At 35.2% G+C, this 24018-nt stretch overlaps 1 protein-coding gene across 1 annotated transcript in view; it reads right to left on the bottom strand.

Moving 5' to 3' along the window:
• sppl3 (signal peptide peptidase 3) overlaps nt 1-16009 on the bottom strand; it is a 52782-nt gene extending 36773 nt beyond the window's left edge. The window contains exon 1 of the mRNA XM_056466728.1: nt 15563-16009. Within this exon, the coding sequence (XP_056322703.1) occupies nt 15563-15585 (23 nt within the window). The 5' untranslated portion in view covers nt 15586-16009. The remainder of the gene's footprint in view (nt 1-15562) is intronic.
• Nucleotides 16010-24018: the final 8009 nt, after the last annotated feature.

Consider the following 24018-nt stretch of genomic DNA (forward strand, 5'->3'; position numbering starts at 1 on the left):
TAAGATTTACACACATTTGAATACAATATTAGGTGTTAGTTAGGTACAAACAGCACTAAGGCCTAGCACACCCTCCAAGTTTCCCTTGAGGCTCTTTCAGCAAATTCATGAAAATGATGTGATTCGTGCTGACAAAACTGTCAGCTAAACTGTCAGTAGCACCAATAATCTAATAGGCTGTAACAAAAGTGAGGAAGTATAAATGGCTCTGGTGTTCCACACACAACAGATCCTGTATTTGACACTGCATTTATAGTTTTTTTTTTTTTTTACATTTATTTTGTTTGCTCTATAAATGCAATTCAGTAATATGACACTTCCTGAATAGCTATATTCCATTTAAAAGGACAACAGTTAAATGTTGCATTTATAATAGGGCTGAACGATATTAAAGGGCACCTATGGTGTAAAATCTACTTTTCAAGCTGTTTGGACAAAAATATGTGTAGGTATAGTGTATAGGCAGTCATATTGGGGTGATATAAACACACAGAGTCCTTTTTTTTAAATTTAACAATGTAAAAATGGTGGACCAATTGGAGCGGTTTTCAGACCGACCACAACTTGATGTAGGAGTGCGGTCCCGACGCCCACCGAATTTATTGACAGCTGAGTAACATGTCCTGGTAATCACGTGTATAATCATATCAACAAGAAAGGACGAGCGCAAAGCAACTGGGAATAAAAGGTCTGTTCAGTTTGCTAGAGTCATCAATCATCATCAAACATGATCAAGAGTGAGTTTTACAAGTTTAAAATGTTTTAAAACAGAGCACATGTGTATTGAAGTACAGCGATTCACTTCAGCTTTACTTTATGAGCACAGCCGCGTGTCAGAACAATTATAGAAGACGACGCTTCAATCCCGGTTTGTAGACGTTAAATCAGGTTTATTTTGTACATTAACACAACATATATTCATACAGCAGTGGAGATTAACCTGTATCATGTCACATATGCGTGCAAAAAGAGTGCAAAGCTAAACGCGCGCTGCTTGTATGTATGTGCGTATCGGGTCCGTGCTGGGTATGTGTGTGCGCGTGAACTTTGTATCGACATTGTGTGTGACTCATCATTGTAACTTAACACAACAAATGCATCAAATACTCATTGGTAAAGTTCTTACTGTAGTATTTCTCACAAACGCTACGTGAGATCTGCTTCCTTTATGTCTGTTTGTTGTCTGACGCAGCCGAGGGAGGAGATTAAGGCACGCAGAAAGGCACGTAGAAACGGTGGGCGGGGAGGACTAGCCTTAAAGGCGCAGTACAGCAAAACCACCACCCACTGCAAAAATGTATAAAATAGAATCTTATAAAAGGAATAATAAAAAACCTGATGGGTGTTTTACGGTGAAACTTTACACACATTCTGGAGACACAAAAGATTAATAATAAATCTGAAAAAAGGGGTAACATAGGTGCCCTTTAAGGGGGGAAATAAATAAATAAAAATTCACACATTGCAATATTTATTGCTCAGCATAAACGAGTACCCTCCCTTTTGAAATGAAGATTTGTATCCATTTCTCAGTGATTACAGACAATAATTTTGGTGCCATTTAACAAAACATTTTTAGGTCTAGCAATATAAATGAATGCATTTCAATTCAAGTTACTGCAAAAAAAAATTACTTGATTTGTATTTTTTCTATACATCTCTTGATTTTTCCTGTACATTAAAATTCCACTTAAAATGTTCCCTCAACATATTAATCTAGGTGTACTTATTTTTAGACTGTGATCTTAGGTTTTTTTTTTTACTTGTTATTAGCTCCAGTTTTGGCTTTGCTACTGACTAATCTAATGTATACTCAAAACCCGACACCCCGGAGAGCGATTCAATAACAACAATCCAAGTTCTAAGAAATGGACCGCTTAATAAGCCTCTAATTATCAAAAAGGCAGTGTTTTTGTCATCAGTAGTATTATAAATTTCCTTAAACACTGAACTGAATGATGTTTTTATATTCATGCAAGCAACGATTTCACATCCATTTTTTTTGCATCCAATCTACAGTAGACTAACAGCAGCAGCCCCAGTCAGCCTGGAGTAATCTAAGGTTAAGTGCTTTGCTTGAGGCTTTAAACCACTCAACAGCTGTCAGTCCATATCTTTTGCCATTTGACTACCGCTAGTTAAAGTTACACTATAACTTTTGTCAGCATGTCAAATAAACAATCGAGGGGAAAAAAAAATGACAACAGTAAGCTTCTATTTTAATATTTATGTTACATTAAACAGGCTACAGACTTATTACTAAATACCTGGAAATTAATTTTAGACTGAATATATTGCTAGCTCTGGACCAAAAATTCTTGTTTACTCAAAAACAAGGATAGGCATCATTTAGATTTTATTGATAGTAAATTGCTTATCGTTACTGGTTCTCATCAATAGTGTTATTTATACTCTTCTCTATAATTAGATGTAAAAAGATAAGACGTGAAGAGAAGATGTGAAAATATGTTGAAAACTTCAAGTGATTTTATTACTGTTATATAGCATGTTTACTTGACAGCAGGTTAAAAATACCTGTAAGCAGACAGAAGTAGGTGCATATAGTACAGAGACACAGTAAATAGAGTGCATCACTTGAGTTACATGGAATGTTTTGTTAAATGTTTTATTCATTCTATTACTAATGATGCCACTTTTGTTCAATATTACATTAATTACTACACATTTTGAGACATCCCACCCTCCTCCAACTACTTGGCCTTTAAGGCTAGTCCTCTCCGCCCACCGTTCCCACGTGCCTGTCAGCAATCGCCGCCCTCGGCTGCCTCAGGAAGCAGATCTCACGTAACGTGTGTGAGAAATACTACAGTAAAACTTTAACAATCAGTATTTGATGCATTTTTTTGTGGATTTGCAACGAGTCACACACAATGTAATTACAAAGTTCACGCGCACACACACACATAGCGCAGACACAAACACACACACACTGAGAGACAGCGCGTTAAGATTTGCACTAGTTTTGCACGCATATGTGACATGATACTGGTAATATCCACTGCTGTATGGATATCTTATGTTAATGTACAAAATAAACCTGATTTAACGTCCACAAACCGCGATTGAAGCATCTTCCTTTATAATTGTTCTGACACGCGGCTGTGCTGGTGAAGTGAATCGCTGTAATTCATTACACACATGCTCTGTTTTAAAACATTTTAAACTTGTAAAACTCACTCTTGATCATGTTTGATGATGATTGATGACTCTAGCGAACTGAACACACCTTTTATTCCCGGCTGCTTTGCGCTCATCCTCTCTTGTTGATATGATTATACACGTGACTACCGGACATGTTAATGCGCGCAGCTGTCAATCAATATTGGTGGGCGGGGGGACCGCACTCCTACGTCAAGTTGCGGTCGATCTGAAAACCGCTCCAATTGGTCCACCGTTTTTATGTTGTTAAACTTGAAAAAAAAAAAAAAAGGACTGGGTGTGTTTATTTCACCCCAATATGACAGTTTATACACTATACTTACACACATTTCTGTCCAAACAGCTTGAAAAGTAGATTTTTCACCATAGGTGCCCTTTAAAAAGAAAAATCCATGATCGTGTTTTCAGGACTAGAAACAGGACAAAGCAAAGGAAGAAAAGTATTTTTTGCATTGTGATTATTACATTTTTGCACTCAATTACTGTTAGTCTTTCCAGAAATCCGCCAAATAGAACTTTTCAAACCATGTTTTCATATCCCAATATTTATAGCAGAAAAATTGTAATAAGTTCGCAATATTAGATTTTTCTAACCCATAGATGATAGAATCAGAATGGGATTCACTTCACATAATCGTTAACTCATTTTTTTTGTAATTTGATGAAAGGTTGATATGGTACTAAATAACGCTTTATACATGTTCATGTTTTGTTTTAATCAAAATGCAAAAAACAGAATTAGAGACTTAAAAATGTAGTTTTAGAATTTAGATGCTGATAACGGTCAAGGGCTTCATTGTCTTGTAAAAAGGGTCTATTGTAAGGTGTTATTGAATCGTCTTTTTAAAATTACATTTAACAGTTTATTGCCCAAACTTTTCAGCCAAATTCTTCAAGACCTTGTATTTTCATTTGACGACAGCAATCTTTCCAAAGGACTTATATGTATTGGCTAAATAAACACAAGGCCCTTCAAATGGTAAGTTCATGTACAACTATTGATACCTGGATATCCAACGCAATCTCACAGCAATTCGTAACTTGATTTAGTGGCTAATTCGTATGATCTAGTAAGATTTGCTCATCACCCAGTAACGATAGGGGATAGGGATGCTGTTAGGTGCCACACCTCCTTTTTTAAAATCGTACATTTTCATACGACTGAACTCTGACAAAAAGTAAAATATTTACATTTCCTCATGAGATCAGGCTGGGATATCTTTATCTAACAGAAAGTTAATAGGAGTGAAACAGTTTGATGGCATATTCCTGAAAAAGAGAGCAAGATATGTGGTCATTACACTGTAAGCCTCACAGCATCCCTACTGACATATGGACTCCCAAAAATGACACTAGCAAAGTGGAACCAGGTCTATGAGAAAGAGAGGGAGGGATGGATGACTTTTTTAACTGTGCTATTCCAGTAATTTAAGGCAAAAATGCAATATTATAGTAGCACTCTTTCCTTTTGCTCATTCTCTCTCTTGCCTTTATGACTTCTGGCATATTATATCTTATTTGCGAGTGTCAGGGAACTACAATGAAAATGCGGGAAACTCCCAGAGTTTCAGTCAGAGGTGGGAGGTCTGCATTTTACACTGGTGTCGCTTAGCTTTATTAAGCAAGGCCACACTTTTGACCGTTTGTCGCCGTGACCGATTGTGTTGCGCATAAACACAGCCCGTGCATATAGAAGGATCTCACGCATACGTTGAACAAATATCAGCCCCATAATGACATCATTCAGGAATGCAAAATAAGCAGCAGCTTCAAGTTCACTTTTAACACCAAAACTATTAACACTGATATCCTCGATACAAAGACAAAGCAGCACAAGTACTGTTTGCCCTGAAGCTTATCGTTGTCCAAAAAATACGGTTCTCAGTAAACATCCCTACTCAAAAAAAAAAAAAAGATTTGGTCAGTTTAAGAGAGTTTAAGCAAAATATTTCCATTTCTTTTAAATTTACCCTGGTCAATGAATATAAATGATTATTTTTATTCAGTAGAACATTTAGAAGTAAAGACTAGAGGCACTTGTCAAAAACATATGGAAAAAGTGAAATGACTGTACTGTGTGGAATAGGGGCTGGTGGCTGTAAGATTTGCATTTCATGATTTACTTGTAATAGAATAAAAGATACAGCTAAACATCTTTAATGTATTAAGGCAACCAAAACAATTAACCTCTATCTTGGACAGCTAGAGGGCGAGTAAATTATGGTGCTTTCACACCTGTGGTTTGGTCCATTTGGTCCAAATGATACTTTAGAGAATATTACTCATTGGCCAGATGTCTCATTAACTGTATTTCATAAACTGAATTTCAATTGTTCAGATATTAATGTAAATATTCCTGAAAAACTCATAAAAGTACAGAAAGAGAGGAGGAAAAGCCAGCAAACAACACTACTCTTGTTAGGAGAGAGATGACTCTACTTGCTGACTGCATCCTCAGTATTCTGGCTTCTTCACTTTCGCAAGACTACAGTTGACCATGCAAAAGACTTGGTTAAAAATATTGTTTCCTTGACTGTGTGTGCAGTATTCAGCTGGTGCGAAAACACATGCCTACCATCTGAATCGTAATAAGCTTAGCTTTGTTCCTATGGATATGAAAGATTTTCTAACAAAAATCCAACATTAAATACAGTTTTAGACCAGAGATGCCTAAAGTAGGACCGGCGGGCCAAAGTTGACGCATTGTAACCTTTCACTTGGCCCACCATCCCATCTAACATAAACTTTTTTTGTTTTTTGTTGTTTGTTTATTGCTACTGAAAAAAAGCTAACTGAATTTAATGTTTCAATTAGGGGCTGGACGATATGATAATGATAATTATATCATTATTATATGATAATTTCGATCGATACGATATAATTCTGATATCGATATGGACAATATTACAAAGCCAGGAAAAAACTGGCAAGACCGCACACGATGGATGTCTATACCCACAAATGTCTGCAAACTGAATTTGCAAAGTCTATAATAACATCCAGGCTCTTATAACCTTTTTTTTTTTTTTTTTTTTTTTAATAAAAACTGTACAAAAAAAATATTTGTGTTTACATATGTGTTTATATACACACACACACACAAGCTGAAGGTTTGATCTGTTGAGCTGAAGTGTATAATTACGTAATTAAAGGTTTAACAAAATATTTCATATATATTTTATATAGTCTATTTATATAGACTAATATTTTATAACACATTTTCATTATTTAACAGATTTAATAATCTCTATTAAATTACATTCTTTCTATTTCATCAGCTTTGCAATAACCTGATTCCTGATAAATATGTTTGTGAATTTTATTTTGTATGTTTGCGCGAGTGCTATATGCCAGCATGCAGCGAGTTTGTGTATAATGCGAGTGTTAAGTTGGGTGTTTATGAGAGAATTAAGATTATATGTACGTGCGCGAGTATGTAGGAGTATGCATGCATCAAGTTTATATGTATAATATGTAATAATATGCAAGTCATTATACAAATGTATATATATATATATATATATATATATATATATATATATATATATATATATATATATGTGTGCAAATTTATATCAAAATACGAGAAATGGGTTACATATCACCATCTACCGCGATATATCGATATATATTGATATTGAATTATTGTCCAGCCCTAGTTTCAATTAAATGTTGTAAATGAATCTGATTTTGTAAATACTGTCCCTCTACATATAGAGGACTATGCAGAAGACATCAGAGTGCAAATCAAGGCAAAAACTGGAGTAACTCCAGTCTGTTATAAATGACATTGTTTTTGTTTTTACTGTAATAGGTTCAGTATTAGGTAATATTAAGCAATGTTTCCTAGCTTTTTTAAAATATTATTAAATAAATAAAAAATTTACCCATGCAAACGATATTTACCTTCAGCCCACTAGCCTCAATCAAGTCTGTTTTTTGGCCCTTCATAAGAAAAGGTTTGGGCACCCCTGGTTTAGACACTTTTTTGTAATGTGGCCTGGTGGATCACTGTAGCACCTCGGTTTAATGTAAACTATGATCGCGCTCTCTTCATATGGTAAAGCAACATGAAATAACATGAATAAAGTTTAAAAATAATACTTAGGAAAACAAAATTGAATAGTACACATAAGTAATTTTAATTAGCTGGTTACTTATTCAACTGTTGATTTGAGTTAAAAGCTTTAGCAGAAAGTTGGTATTAATTCCCTGATTACAACTCTTTATCCAAATTTAATACAACATTATATTATTTATACAATATTGAAACAAATCATTAGCTTAATCAAATTTAAATCATTAAATATGTACCAACTAGGCATGTGCCGGTATCACATTTTCATGCTGCGATTAATTGATTGAGCTTTTATCACGGTATACGGTATTATCACGATATTGTAATTTTACTAGAGAAACAGGTAAAAACACAAAAAACTTCAGTTTCGTCAACTTAGTAACTTTAATAACTTTTTAATTAACTAAAAGTACTTCAAACATTTAAATACAAATAAATATAAATAAAACAATACACAATATAAAAGTAAACTTGAGCAATTATATCAAAGTGAATGTGCAAAGGGAAACCGTCTTCGATCAGCAATCGTGGAATGAACTGCCAACTATTCCAGCATGTTTTATGCAGCAGATGCCTTTCCAGCCACAACCCAATATTGGAAATCACCCATACACACTCATTCACACACACTCATACACTACAGCCAATTTAGCTTATTCAATAATAAACATAACAAAAACTGCCTGCTAATGCATGGGTAAATCTTCAAAGGGAACAGTGTTACATTATAACCTTTCACCTCATCCTGCTTGCTGTTTCACTATCTAAACATTGAAAACATAATATAAGTCAAATTTGTTTCATTTTGATATTTGATTTACCCTGTCTCTTTTGCAGAATATCAGTTTTAATAACCAATAATGGCCATTATAACAGTATAACGTACATTAAATTGAAACGATAAAGGTAAGCAATCAGTCAATGTGCAGAATCAGTGTATGTGGTTACATAAATTAATATATTAGCTTTGCACTCAGCCAAAACAGTTAACTGAGAACAAGTGATTCAAAAGACATAAGAAATGTTAGATAGAGACAACAAGATGAATTCAATATCACGTTTAACAACTATAGTGAGATGAGATCACCCAGCAGATGAACTGTCTGACATGCACTAAACTCTCACCTGGGGTTTATGCTTACCCGCTGAACTAGTGGCTGCAGCTCTGGGCAGAGAGTGTGTGGTCACGTGATTTGCGTTTTAGCCGTGTACTAGAATGAACAGAGAACTTTTCAGAATCGCTAAATGAAACGCCGGTGTATTTCCCGCGATTTCTCTGCGCCTCCCTTGCGTTTCTTCTCTCTGACTCTCGACTATTTTGACAAATACACACAGACGACGCACGCTCACACGAGTCCAAAATAGGAGTTTGTGATTGGGCCAGCCCAATGTCAATACCGAAATGAGCCAATGGGGTGCAGAGTGTCACATGGGCCGGCCCGGTCTGTCTGTCCGGGAAAAAAAGCATCTACTTTCAGAGAGTCACAGATCACAGCAGCGTCAATCAATAACGCAGAAAAAAACGATAGGCTGCTAAGCCTTTTATGGGCCGATCAAATCATAAGACGATGATCAGCTCGGCCCAAAAAGTACGTCGGCCCACCGGAAAAGTGCCCGGTCTGCCAGATGACAAGTACGCCCCTGCGTGTGAGGATTTTAGTGCAGTGGCAGCGGCGGCGCGCACACAAGGCTTCTACATGTGGGGATTGTTTACATCAGAGTGCGCATCAGTTCTGCGCAGCATATACGCAGTGTTTCTTCAAGCGGTTGATGGAAAATAAGCTAGGGCGCGTTCTAAGAATATAAATTCGGATCTATTATTTTTCAAGGTATTTTGAAGTGCCCGCGATAACAATATCGTGCATATTCATTACCGTGATTTATCGCATTACCGAATACCGGCACAAGCCTAGTACCAACATTTTTTAAAAAGACATTGAAAGGATGCAAGTTGTCATTATGACTTAGGCTTTTGACAATTTCACTTACTAAAGCTGTCAAATGCTGGTATGCATACATACAGTGCTGTGGTTGGTAAATTTACTCATCTGCCGACCACTGTGGTGAGCAACATCTAAAAGGTTCCGACTGACATTTAATGAGACAGCTTGAGCCTGTACTATGACGCTGGATTAGCAGGCTAGCAAGTTCGCTTTCAAGTTAGTCTGCACCCATATTGGGTTTCATAAGGAAAAATGCACACAAACATTTCATTATACTACAGAAAATGTGCAAATAGAAAACACTAATGCAGAAAGTCTCTTCACATCAACAGATTTTAAATCCATTAAGTGGAAAACCCTACCATTAATTGTTGCTGATGGGCAACAAAAAAGGTTTGTTACTCACTCCAATTGCAACCATGGTTAACATTTAGCCAGTAAGCTAGCAACTAGACAAAGTGCAAAAGCAAAAAAGCTGTACTCATTCCACATGTCAGTAGATCAATTCATACTGCATGAGCGATTTCCTTGCAAATAAGCACATCTTGAGATCTCTGATGTCAAAATATACAACCAAGCAGCAGACCTGGATTTTGTTTGGTTTATTGTTTCATATACTGGATATTATTTTATTTATATAATTTTAAATGTCATAATCTCTTGGTTCACTAGAAAAAAATATATTCACCTTGTCATTAAGATTAAGACTGAACTCAATCCAAAACATTTTATGGTGGATATTTTTAACAGACATTCAAAACATTGCTGTGTGGTGGACCACATGCTTGTTTTTATGTCCTTGTGATGGTATTTAATCAGCTGAGAACTTGTGAAGAGCTTATAAAATGTGTGATACAATCAAAACAGCGCAAGAATTCCTGTTACACACAAACACCTGTAATTGTCAATCTTAAGATTATATATGAAGCAAAAAAACAGATATGGCTTCGATTTCTGTTCTTTTAATTGCCATTCTTGTGAAATAGTGTCTTGTTTCTGGTTCATTTAGTGGCTTTGGTCTTAGCTCTGTCCATATTTCAGTCAAACCACAAGTACATTTGGAAGCAGACTGAGACCCATCTGTTCACCAGTCTGAGACCAAAGTTTGGACATCAGTGTTCACACTAGGGCTGCACTATATATCCAAATGACATACAAAGTACTTTAAACGTACATGTTGCAATGGTTTGCAAGAAATAAGGCATTTAATACAGAAGTATCTCTATGTGCCGTTTTCAGCACATCAGGAAATGTAGTTGCATGTCAAAAAGCATCTCCGAAACCAAGCAGAGTGGACATGTTAAGAAACTGACAGAAACAAAGTAACAACACTCTGTTTCAAGTGTTTTTGTTTACCTGATTGCTCTTGATGTTTTCAGGTTTCCATTTACATTGTAAAAACGTTTGAAACAGCAAAACATGGCTGTTAATTTTAAGAAGTTGTAACGATGCTCTCTTTTCCCTGAAATAACGAAGTATGTTGGTTAGAACATTTTTTTTTAAATATTGCATCACATCCTGCATTTGTCTACAATAATATTGCACAGGCCTAGTTCACACCGATTTAAAGGAACTGCACTGACAAAATAAAAATCACACTAGAGTTAGTTCTTAATTGAACCAAAACCGTGAAAATGCCCTTAAGCTTTTTGCACACGGGACGTTTATTTCTCACGCTAATCACCAGTGTTTTGAGATGATTTTCAACATTCACACCCAAGTGATTTTTCACTGCAGCAAAATCACTCTCTGACATTTGATGGTGCTTAATGAAAAACAGAAATACCCTGGTACACAAGGTGTCACTGCGCAACCTTACACTTCTGACACTACAGTACACAAGCACCTGGGAAAAAAGTTTGGGGAAAGAGATACAAGACATCAAAGAAAGATGATAAAATGAAATTTACCATCAAATGCTATTTGATCTGGAATTCCAGTGTTTCGTGGGTGAGTGCCACCAAGTCATCTTCTACAGTATCTTCAGCTGCTCAAGGTGCGTGAACAAAAGCTCCGTTATCAAGGTTCAGCCAGTTTTCAACGCAATGTGTCAAACCAAAATATACAAATCCAAGGCCTTTTTTGGTTAAATTACGCTTTTTGACTGGTGTTCTGTGCATCGTGTACGCACTAACATTAGCACTCCTTGATTAGTCATGAGGTGTTAAAACATCAGACGATAACCATCTTTTAAAGATTAAGTTAAGCTACAGTAAATGATTTACTGCAATGGCATTATACTAGAGTTTTTGGAGGATCTGTCATTTGTGAATTAGCCAGTCTAGGATATTTGTTTAGCTACGTATTATTTATGTATACGTGTAGTAAACATTTTAGTTATGCAAAACAGCATTCACAGGACAATAATCGCTGTCAAGGTTTATCATGGTTTGGAAAAGTCAATGTATTAAAAACCGCAAAAATGTTTTGTTATACCATTTCTAAAGTATATGTAGCGGGGTTTTTTATGTGTTGAAAGGAAATCTGTGTTTTTGAAGCTAATGAAGATAGAAGTCAATGGTTTATTGTATGTAGCCTGACATGTTTACTGTTCCAAAATATTATAATATACATTATATACAAGAAAATGTTTGCTAAAATTTTATATATTTTGACAAACAGGGAAAAAGTTGTTTTGTACAAAGACATTTAAAAAAAAGTCATTTACAGCAGTAAACAATACTGTGATACAGTAAAAATGTGATATTTCTATCCAAGGTTATCAATTCGTCAGACACTTATACCAGCCCATGCCTAGTTTACAGTTTGTCAAACTACTTATTTAAATTGAGCTGAATCAACAATTCTTGAGAATTTCTTTTTAGGATAACTTAAGTGTTCAATCCAATTAAATTTGTAAAAACTAAAGTTAACTTAAATCCTTCATGTTGTCCCAACACAAATGGATTGTGTGAAACCCAGCATTTTTACAATGAGGCTTAAAGGACAACCATATTTATAAAGATCAACTGAATTATATGACAAATGCACTTTCACATATGCTGGTCTAATGTGATTTAAATATTAAAAGTTCCATAATAAAAACAATAGCCTATAAAGATTACAAAAGGCCTTGCTTAGCTGCCATTGTTCTTTTAAATGGATTACGGTCAACAACACATGGTCACATATGGCACATGAGGTCAGCCATTTAACACCAATAACAGTCTGATACGGAGAATTTTAGTTATGTGATGATATGCTTTAATCGAATAAAGATTGCTTTCTGCAAACATTAGGTGGTGTAACACGTAAAAGTCAGTGTGACAGATCACAGATAAAGTCAAGTGTGCAGATTTGTCTCATCACTTTACTCAAGAGCTGCTAAATACATAATTACAGGCAAATCATAGCGGTTTGCTAGCCGGCAACTTAAACTCAACAATACCACAATTCTTCAGGCAAACAAAAGTCATTCAATAGTGCCAGCCAAAGCATTAAAGATGCAGACGTTATGAACACCTACACACCCGTCAGACTTCCTGGAAAATCCTTTTCATCGACCAGGCCTTAGATAACTAGATGAGGGAAATCTTTCTGATGAAACTTACAAAATGCATCTTCTACCAGCTACAAATCTACAGACCTCACCATTAGACACATACAACGGAGAAAATCATTTTAAATATAGCATTTTAAATTGTTAATATTTCATACAATGCATTTTAAATGGAAAAAGATGAATACACACATTTTGGTAACCTTTTGTTGATGTGTTTAAAGACATCTGCTCACCAAGAGTGTATTCATTTGATAAAAACAGCAATTTTGTGAGATATTCTTACAATTTCGCTTTTTTTTTTATTTATTTTATCTATTTCTGTTGTCAAAGCTGAATTTTCAACGTTGTTAAACCAGTCTTAACATGATCATGCAAAAATCAGTCTCATATGAGCAATTCCATGTAAATGTCAACCTTGCAATGAAAGAAAATATATTTCCACCAAAATAGTAAAACCCTTTCTAAGTCTTTTTGTGTGGCCTTGTATATTGAAGTATTGTAAAAAATACTCAAATGTCTCTATCAATGTTTTCAAATTGTTATAACCAAAGTCACACAAGTGGCAATTTCACATCTGCGTCACATCCATAACGAAGCCTTTTCCTCACAAATGCAAAATAAAATCAATCATGTTTATTGGCTATAGTGAGCCAACTCTTATCTTTTGATTAGCATTGGTTCGTTTGGGTTGTGCAGTTTAATTCACAGAATTTCTACAAAGTATGTTGTATTCTGTAAACTCAGACTTTTTTGGTCACATCCACAACATGTTTTTTTCCTCATTTAAAATCTAAAATATGTTTACAGACTGATATTTTTATGACCGCATAACTCTGTGGTTAGTTGTTTTTGGAAATATAAACAGATGCTTGAATATAATGTTAACATATACTTTACCTGTGAATTTATGTTTTGAGATTTTACTGTAAATGTCACATTAATACCGCTGGGATTGCTCATATGCTAATTTGCTCCTCAAATTTTTTTTTTATTTTTATTATTGTCAATGTGACAGTTGTTTACATTACTTCTGAATTTAATGAATAGAAAATACGACATTTATCGGAAATCGAAAGATTTTTGTAACATTCATACAGAATCAGTAAATTTGGAAAAAAAACCACAAAAAATACTTTTATTATTAAGGATGCATTAAATTAAAGTGTCAAGTAAAGATCTTCTTAATGATGCATATACTTTGCAAACACACTGTAAAACCCAACAGTCAACTTTATCAAATGAAATGAGTGCAGTTAACTCAATTTACTGAAAGTTAATTCTACTTGTTTTGAACTCAGTGTTGAAGGTAATGAGTTAATACCTTATTACTTCAACTTAAATGGAGTAAGTTCACAGTACTCATATAGATTCTTTTTTTACTCATATGGTTTATAGCAATCGGTTTCCTCAAATGGTTTGAGTTGCCCTTAAGTTTTACAGTACTCATTGCTTCTTTTACTCAAATGGATTAAGTTCACAGTACTCATTTGGATTAGTTTTTGAACTTAAATGGTTTGTTGCAATCGGTTTCCTGAAATGGTTTGAGTTACCTTAAGTTTTTAGATTTTACAGTGCAAGAAAAAAGTTCTGAATAGTTTTATTTACACATTACACACATAAATGCCGTTTATAATGGAGAAATGCTTAACTTATTTGCAGATGACTATTCATTTAATAAATCCATAATTATTTTTTTAAATATACCATTTAATGTTAAAGAAATTTATGTTAAAGAAAAAAAAGATAATTAAAGATTGAATATTTTGAACATTTAAACACTATGGCGGAAAATTAATGTATAAATGTATAATGAATGTATAAAACGTTCATGTTTTAAGACTGCATAATAAACTATTTTGCTAAAAATGTTCTTTACAATATTAATGACTTAACGTTTTCATTATTTTACATACAAAATAAATTAAATCTAAATAACCAAGATCATAATAAACAGATAACATGTCAGTGTTGGCCCAAAACTCTGACTTAGTGCTCCAAGAAATGTATAGACCACCAAAAGTTCTTCAGCTATACAACTACTGGCCTGCAAGACCTGAAGAACGAAGCATATCTCGTACATCTAAACCTAGACAGAATCGTCACATATAAAGAAAAATGAGGAAATGGGGAAATCACAGTTTTCAGCGACCTGAATATCATGTTTACACAAAACGGCTGCGTTTCAAAACCTATCGAGCTGCCTAGCTAGAGTGCATCGTATACGCATCATAATTTTAACGTTCACGATTGTCCATGACGGCCTAAAAAGGTTGTCTAGTTAGTCAGCTTCCTGTGTTTTAGAAACACAACGAATTTCTTACATATACACACAGCTCTCTTCCTTAAAGTCAGGATTAGACGAGCTAATGAGCTAAAGCACCACCACGACCCGATCTATTATCACAGGCTACTACACCCTTAATTCTGACGAGAAAGATAAAATAGTGATCAAGTCAATGAGATTATATTGATTTAACAGCGTTTTACAGTGAGCTGATCGTGTTAGCACACTGCATTTCCCTTTGTGTCACCACTGAATCAATCGCATTCCAAATAAACACACACACACGACGAGAAACGTGTACTATTTAGATCATTTATTGGTGATATAAAACCCAAAATGAATGACTCGTCCAACGACGGTTGAGATTAAAACACCAAACCTGTATATTCGGGAGCTAGGTTAATGTTAACGTTAGATACGAACCGAACCTTTACCGGAGCGTAACGCTGCCGTTTAACAGCAAAACAGAGGCCAAAAAATCTCACCTTTCAGACGCTGACAGTGGTTATATCTGTTCTAAAGCTAGTTAAATGTTAGCCTTTAGTGTGTGGATGGGTATATTTGCTGCCACTCACCAGGAGTAGCTCTGCTCCGCCATGTCAGTCAGTCAGTCGGGCAGCGGCGGCGGCTGAGGACTCGGGTTCGGCTCAAACGACGAGATTATCTCCCCCACAAGCTCACGGTTTTACCTTCTTCACTGAGCCCCCTCCGTTAACAACATGGCGATGTGTTTTCCTTCGTCAGCTCGCAGCAGAAATGACAATGATTGTGGCTGTGCTGCTAGCCGCGGCTAAGAAACAAAAGCAGTCCGGCCGAAAAAACGAAACGTTTCGCTGACTTCAGCTGGCTGGCTGTCCTCGCAACAGGCCCTGCTTTGAAAGGCCCCTCAGACGAGCTGCAAACCCATCTTCAGCGTGCATGCAGAGAGAGAGCTGTGTGCAAGGTTTGCCCCACTAGCTGTAATGGAAGCGCACGGATAGCTTTGTTTTCTATGGCGAACTCACGAGAGCGCGCGACTGTCGCCCCTGCCGGAGAAATGCGCGTGCACGCTCTCCTTTGCCCACACAGATGAGATTGAAGGGGCAGGATCTGCCACTCGGTGACATGCAGTATTGCAGTTTCGACATGCTGCTCATAATTGGCTCCCTGAAATAATAGTGTAGGCCTACTTTTGAGACGGACAAGTTGTAGTAAGTATTAAAAAAGATAATTTGGAACTCAATTAATATTATAATTAATATTACAGTTAATATTAATCGGAAAAGAGCCTGGTTAACTACCTTCGAATACTCAACAATAAAATTAAGGAAATTCATTTTAAAATATTACATACAATTTACCCAGTAAAATCATTATTATCAAAGTACATTGAAATGAAGGACATCTGTGGTTTCTGTAATGCTAATAAAGAGAGCCTAAATGTTTTTGAATGCAACGTTGTAAACAGTTTCTGAAAGGATTTAGCAAAATATATTTTTAAAATGACAAAACTTAGTTATTATTGTATATTAAAAAATATATTTTTTTTTTTATCAAAACAAATCTAACAAACGTCTTAAATATATTTGAATCTCTTTATTTTATCAGCAAAATTTCACATACACAAACAGAAATTTGCTAAGTCATCTCCCACATTAACAATTTTTTGGATCGATTTTGATTTCTTTATTCACTGTGAAATATTTTAAAAGCAAAAAATCTGAGATATGTTTCAATTATAATAATAGTATTTTGATTCCCCTGTTAATTCTTAAAATCATTGGATGTAGAAATGCTGTACATTATGCTTTGTGGATTTTATTGATTTATTTATTTTACCATTGTTACCATTGCTGTACCTTTTTATGTTCACCCTTTATATTGTGTTGTTGTATGTATAATCCCGATGGACTGTGCAATAAAAAACTTAAAAAGAATAAAAAATAATTAAAAAAAGGCCACGGAGCTGCATATGGATTTGAGGTTGTTGTCATTGAGGATATGATAAAAAATATATATTATTTGTTAAAACTTCTCAGTTTCTAAATGTATTAACAATAAGATTTTTTGTTAACCTCATCTCATTTTATTTTCTTATTTTTTGTTTGTTTTACAAAGTCTGATGCTAGTTTTCAGATTTTTATTATTAATTTCTCAGGGTATCATCCACACTGAGTGAGGCTCAAACTGGCTATAGTATGGAAGGCGGATGCACTAATGAGGAGGTTAATAACCATGGCTATATTTTAATAAGTAAAAGTCAGAATAAGTTGCCTTTTTGTTTCATTTTAACATAACAGTATGTTAGATCGAATAATGCTGATTTGCTACACTGAATGACATTTGTTATACGTGATATTGCTTTCAATGTTAGTCTGTACACCATTAAAATTGAGTAAATGACAGCATAAAAAGTATTTAGCATTTCATTCTGCTATTCCCTGCCATAGCTTGTGACTCTGCTTTTGATGTACTGCTTGGAGCAATCCTCATGAATTGTTCTGTTTGTCAACATAGATGTAAATTATAGTATCAGGGTGGAGAATCCCTTTAATGGCCCCTTAAACTTGTGATATAGGGATGGGAGACTCTCTGTCCAGAAACAGTGGAAAGCTATTAGTCACAAATGCAATCCACAATACATTTCTTGTCTCCTTGTTAAAAGGGAAACTCTAGCTATTGACTCTCAATGCAGACCCATTTATAGAAACATTCCTCACTTATATAAAATATAATTGATAGGATATAGTTCACCCAAAATTTTAATTATGTCACGATTTACTTAACCTGCAATTATTGCAAACTAGCATGAGCTTTTCTTCTGCTGAAAGCAAAGAGAGAGATTTTGAATAATGTTCTAATTTGATGTTAACAACTGGCTTATTTATTCCTGCCGTGGAAGTAAATAGTTGCCATTTTCAGTTCCCAGCATTTTTCAAAATTTCTTTTTGATTTTGTATTCAACAGAAGGAGAAAAATACCTCATCTCACACAAGTTTAGGGTGAGGTCTTTAAAATGCTAAAATTGTGACCTAAACAGTGGCGCGGTAATTTAATGTAACAGAGAATTTGCACAATGCTGCATGATGAAACTTCAGCTTCAGCTTATAATGGAGACAATCAACTGGTCAGATGCAGTATATCTCAAACAGTGAGCTAGTTAACCATGTTTTTTTTTTAAAATCTTAATTTTTCCACAATCAATAAAAGTGTTTTTGGAAATTTTACTAAATGACATGTTTTGAAATTATCAATTATATTATCAAATAATTTATTCATGGTGCTTTTTGATGATGTCCCAGACTGTCTGTTTTCTCTATATTATTTCAAACAGGCTTTTAAAATGTTAAAGTAAATAACGTCTTATAAACTGTATATTTAGGACACCAGTCTCCGTATTCAGTAAAGAAAAAACATATGATAGAGCATAAACATTGCAAAATACAAATATTTTTTTATAGAGCTTTTTATAAAGCTATTAATTTATATTTTAATCTTTGTTAGCCCTTGTGTTGTCCTAGAATTCTGCACACACCATTCTCCTTTGGGTGAAAAATAACCCACCTTCACCAAACCTTTAAAATAAAGCAGCTAAATTCAATTTCATTTCCTCAAATCTATTTTGCATGAAGAAACAACCTCATCTTTCTCACCAAAACTGTTTAGGTTTTCTCTCATTAGTGTGGAGTATTTCATCAATGTTTAATCAGTGGGAAATACTCTTTTTTGACTAAAGTAAAGGGTATTTTTTATGCTAAAACATAAATAGACAGAATTCATAAAAATTATAGAGGGAGATTATTATTGTGTTTGGGTGAGGAGGGTGTGTCCCACTGTGTACTAGTAGTTTTTGTGTCAACCCGAAGGACATCCCTAAATTTGTACAGCTTTCAGGAAAATATAAAGTTATTAATTTCTTCAAATATTGGGGTTATTTTAGGAAAAGTCACCAAACTTGATTAGAAAACATTGTTTAAAGTTTTTTCTTATGCAGGTAAAATGGTGCTTAGGTCATTTTTGTCCTGTAAGTTAACCAGAGGGTTAATGTGTACAAAAATATAAGTAAATCACTTTCCCATATGTTGTGTTCATGTCTTTGCAGGTAATGTTGAATGTGATGTTCATTCATTCATTCTATCAATTTCTTTGATTCAACATTAGGTTACAACAACCTAGTATTTGTTTAGAGTGTGATAACTTATGCAGATGCTCTGCCCTACAAAATCAACCCAAGCTGTCTGATTAAATATATTTTTATATCGCAATATTCATTCATTCATTTATTAATTTTCCTTTGGCTTAGCCCCTTTATTCATGAGAGGTCACCACAGCGGAATGAACTGCCAACTTATCCAGCATATGTTTTACGCAGTGGATGCCCTTCAAGCTGCAAATCATCACTGGGAAACACCCATACACTCTCATTCACACACATACACTACGGCCAATTTAGCTTTTTCAATTCACCTATAGCGAATGTATTTGGACCTTGAGCACCCAGAAGAAGCCCACGTAAACACTGGGAGAACATGCAAACTTTACACAGAAATGCCAACTGACCCAGCCGGGGCTCGAACTAGCGACCTTACCGTGTCGCCCATGTGATGTTCACTACAATTTTAATTGCACTGTAAAAAATATCAATTCATTCAACAGTTTCCGTATTTTGTGACTCGCAGGTGTTTTCTGGTTTATTCATGGTTATGAATTGCATTATGGAACCTTTATCTCTGAGTTGTCGACTTTTTAATAAAACAAAGACGCGAAAGATAGAGTTATATTTAAAATTCAATGTTATCGGAGAGCAGCTCAACAAAACACGACTACTCCATCCATACTTTCCGCACATGCGCCCTCATGCTGTCAACTTTTAATGTTGAAAATCAACTCTGCAGTTTAACAAAGGGGAAAAAACATGAATCACAAAATACAGAAAATTTAATTTACATGCTAATTTACAGATTTTTTAAACATTTTTTTACAGTGTAACAAGTTTTATACCAGCCTTCAGCATTATAATGTTTGGCAAATCTTTACATTCGTTCAGAATCTTCTGCGGAGTCTTGAAATTTCGTACAAATGTATCAATAATGTTTTCTGCTAAATAGTAATTCAGCATATTTGTCGTGTTCATCTAAACACAGTAATGTCTACATTTAGAAAATTAATTTGAATAGCATTCTTAGCAAGGGTCAGAGGATGTTTCTACCTCGCATTGGGTTTTGGCTTTAATTGTAATCAGCTGTTATATGGCAGAGGTTACACTAAACAGATGGCACACCAATCATGGCTGTCTTTTCCTGAAAACATTTTGCGCATTGTGTAAATTATCAGTGACTTAGTCAATAAGTCAATAAGAGGATACAATGCAATCTCCTGCTAATACCAAAGCCAAAACTACAGGAAAAGGCACACCATTGTTCTTTTTTTCCTCAGTCCAGAAGCTCAAGTGAGTGTAAAAGAGCTCAACTGCAGGGTCTTTGTGTGTAAGGTATAGAGAAGAGTTGGATAAATCCTCCCCCGGGGGGCTTCATCCTGGGATTACAAAAATCTGCAAGGAGCTGTTGTTCCCTGAGATTATTCCCAATCTGTCCCTGTAACCACAACGGTTGCTTGGAGAAGGAGGTGCCCAGTGTCAGCGGACTATTGATTCTTATTTATGGTCTTAGATTTGTGTCATCTGTAGTATGACCTTGAACCCTCCGCATCCTTCTGATTCTGCCCAGAACTGACAAGATTAATGTAACATATTAGAACAGATTTATTTTTCTACATTTTCTCAAAGGTGCAGGTATGAGTGTATTTATAAAGAGGTTATGCAGTTACTATGGTGTTCTGGGTAGTTGTTATAGTAATTCCTGGTGGATGCTGCACATTGGTGGTGTGGTGAAACCCCCTCGCACAATTGTAAAGTACTTTGGGTGTATTGCAATGCACTATAAAATGTGTTATATAAATGCGCATCAGGCAGTATGGTGGCACAGTGGGTAGCACTGTCACCTCACAGCAAGAAGGTTGCTGGTTCGAGCTCCGGCTAGGTCAGTTGGGATTTCTGTGTGTAGTTTGCATGTTCTCACCGTGTTTGCTTGGGTTTCCTCTGGGTGTTCCGGTTTCCCCCACAGTCCAAAGACATGCGCTATAGGTGAATTGGGTATGCTAAATTGTCCGTAGTGTATGTGTGAATGTCCTGGTCCTCCAGGTTGGGGGTTGAGTATTGGGCTAACAACCCACCTTGTAAAAAATAGATGTTACAAAACACCAACATGGGCTAAATATCAACTTTGATTTAAACGGCCCTGGGGGTAAGCAAGTATACAAATATGCATTATTTACATATATATTTAGGTAGTTGCTAATAGGGCTGCACAATATATAATTTCAGCATCGACACTGCAATGTGCACATCAATAGTAGTCACAGGATCTTCTGTGTCATGTAAGGGATGCTATAGGTCAGTGGTTCCCAACCTTTTTTTGCCTGAGACCCCCTTTTCCTCCGGAAAATATTGTAAGGCCCCCCTCCACATTTAATGATATTATTGCTCACATAAGTTTGCAGTAATGATGACAAAAATGTTGTTTTCAAACAAACGGTATGTTTATTACTATATCTAGATATGTTTATGCACAAATAATAGCCTAATGTAAAGTATAAAAGCATAACATCAGTTGGTTGTTTGTAACTGAGAAATGTAAGCCTTTGGCCTTTAAATTGGCCCTATTTGAAATTCAATAACAAAATATCAGTATTCACACTGGTGAATAAGAGAAAAAATTATATAGGCTATTACAATTAAATACTTTATTTTATTATTTGTTATGCTTTATCAATCAGTGTGAGGATTTCTGCGAGGCAAATCAGTGAGACTTTTTTGTGAAAGACGTATTACAAATTTGTCTATTTTTGGTCAGCTAGGTGATAAAATGAACTAAGGCAACATGATTGCTCTCTTAATTGTCCGCTGCTAAGAAATAAATTAAATATGACGTGACGCCCCCCCACAGAGCTTGCTGAGGCCCCCTTGTGGGCCAGGACCACTGCTATAGGTTACGTGGAGGCACACTTTAGAATGTATTTAATTCTTGTAATGAATTGCAAAGATTTGTGGATGTCCAGTTTAAAATTTGCATGTTTTTCTGTTAAACATCATTAAAGCATTCAGGCACAGGAAACAGCTTTTGTTTTCCCCGCCCACTGAATTGATTGACAGGTGAGTATTTACATGTGTCCATATTAACGCGTATAAACATGTCCACAGAACAGGATTTGCAAAGAAACTGTGATTAAAAGATCTGTTCCAACTCTCTGTGATCAGCTGCACATCAAGTGTGAGTTTTATGAATTTTAAACATTTTTGAAAATTTAGCATGTTTGTAATAAAGCAACGACTGTAAAATCGCTGTGTTCGGACCAGCTGGAATCACCACAGCCACATAGTGTGCAAATGCGTGTGTGTCTGTGAACTTTGAAATCGTATTTGTATGTGACTCACCGTTTCAGAAAGGCTTGAATAAAATCCACCACAAATACATCAAATAAACATACACAGTTAACGTTTTGAGTAAAACAGTATTTAACTGTAATATGAACTGTATTTTTCTGTAGGACAGGTATGCAGTATGCTACTGTATCTTAAAGCTGCACAGTGAAAATTATTGTATATTTACAGTAAATATATACATTATTCTAAATACATATATACAGCAAGATAAATAGTGATGTAAATGTAAATACAGTTTTTTTGCTGTAATTGATTTACAGTAAGTTACTGGCAAACTGCTGCCAGTAAGTTACAGTAGATTCTATAGGAAATTGTTAACTGTACTTGGTATTTTTGAATAATGAGCTGTATTTCTGCTTTATCTGTGTCTGCCTCTGTCACTGACTGCTGTTTATCTGACCTAATGCAGGAGAAGCAGACACGCACGTAGGAATGATGGGCAGGGAGAACCAGCTCATTTGAATTTAAAGACACAGGCTACAAAATGGGCATATTCTGCATTGTAAACAATCTGATTGGTAGTTTGAGCTAAAACTTTACAGACACTATCTTGTTAAAGGGGTAAAATAGAAGCTTTTTTTTTAAAAAAAGATGCATTTCATTTATATAATAAATACTGTGAAATGTCATTTTACGTTTTACTGTTAAGACTTCCCAGAATTTTTTTCTTACACCAGATTATGGTTAAATTAAATTCGTTTAATTCGTTAGTTTCATATACTCTGAAATTTGCTGGGTTGGCTCACCCAACATTGGGTCAAATATGGACAAACCCAACATTGGGTAAATTTCTATATTTTCAATTAAATTTAAATGATAAAATTTTTAAATGTAAGATTTTTTTGAGCTTATGTTTGAGTGTGTCCATTTTGACCCAACACTGGGTTACAATAACTCAGTATATTTAGAGTGTAATGATTTATGCAGTACAAAATCACCCCAAGCCATCTGATCAAATATATTTCATATTGCAATATATACAGCAAAAAAGTATTGCAGTGCCAATTTTTACTAATATCATTCAGTTGCTGAAGTGGTCTGGCTTATTGTGCATTATTTATTTGTAATATGTGCTTAGTGTTCTAGCTAGTTGTTATATGCTTTTTTATGTGGTCCCATGTGATGTTATGATTGTTTGTGTTGTTTCTAGGGTGTTCTGGCTGCTTATTTAATTGTAAGTTGGTTGCTAGGTTCTGGACCTTATGGCATTTTTTGTTGGTGGCTATAGTGTGTTTTCTGGTTATGACATTTCTAGATTGTTGCTATGGTGTTCTGACTGATTGTTGCGATGTCTTTAGGTGGTTGCTATAGGGTCTTCTGTCTGGTTGATGTGATGTTTCTGTGTTGTTGCTACAGTGCTTTGGCTGGTTGTTATGGGGTTTCTGGGTGTTTTCAATGGTACTCTGGCTATTCTGCTTATTTTTACTTTGTTAGGATGTTTTGGCTGTCTATGGTGTATTTGGGTCACTGTAAGGATTTTCTGGCTAGTTGTTTTGACGTTTTTAGTAAAGCTGCACAGTTGCTGGTTAAAGATCTCAATCTTAATTCAAA

Source organism: Danio aesculapii, chromosome 10, assembly GCF_903798145.1.
Source record: "Danio aesculapii chromosome 10, fDanAes4.1, whole genome shotgun sequence".
NCBI classification, from domain to species: Eukaryota; Metazoa; Chordata; class Actinopteri; order Cypriniformes; family Danionidae; genus Danio; species Danio aesculapii.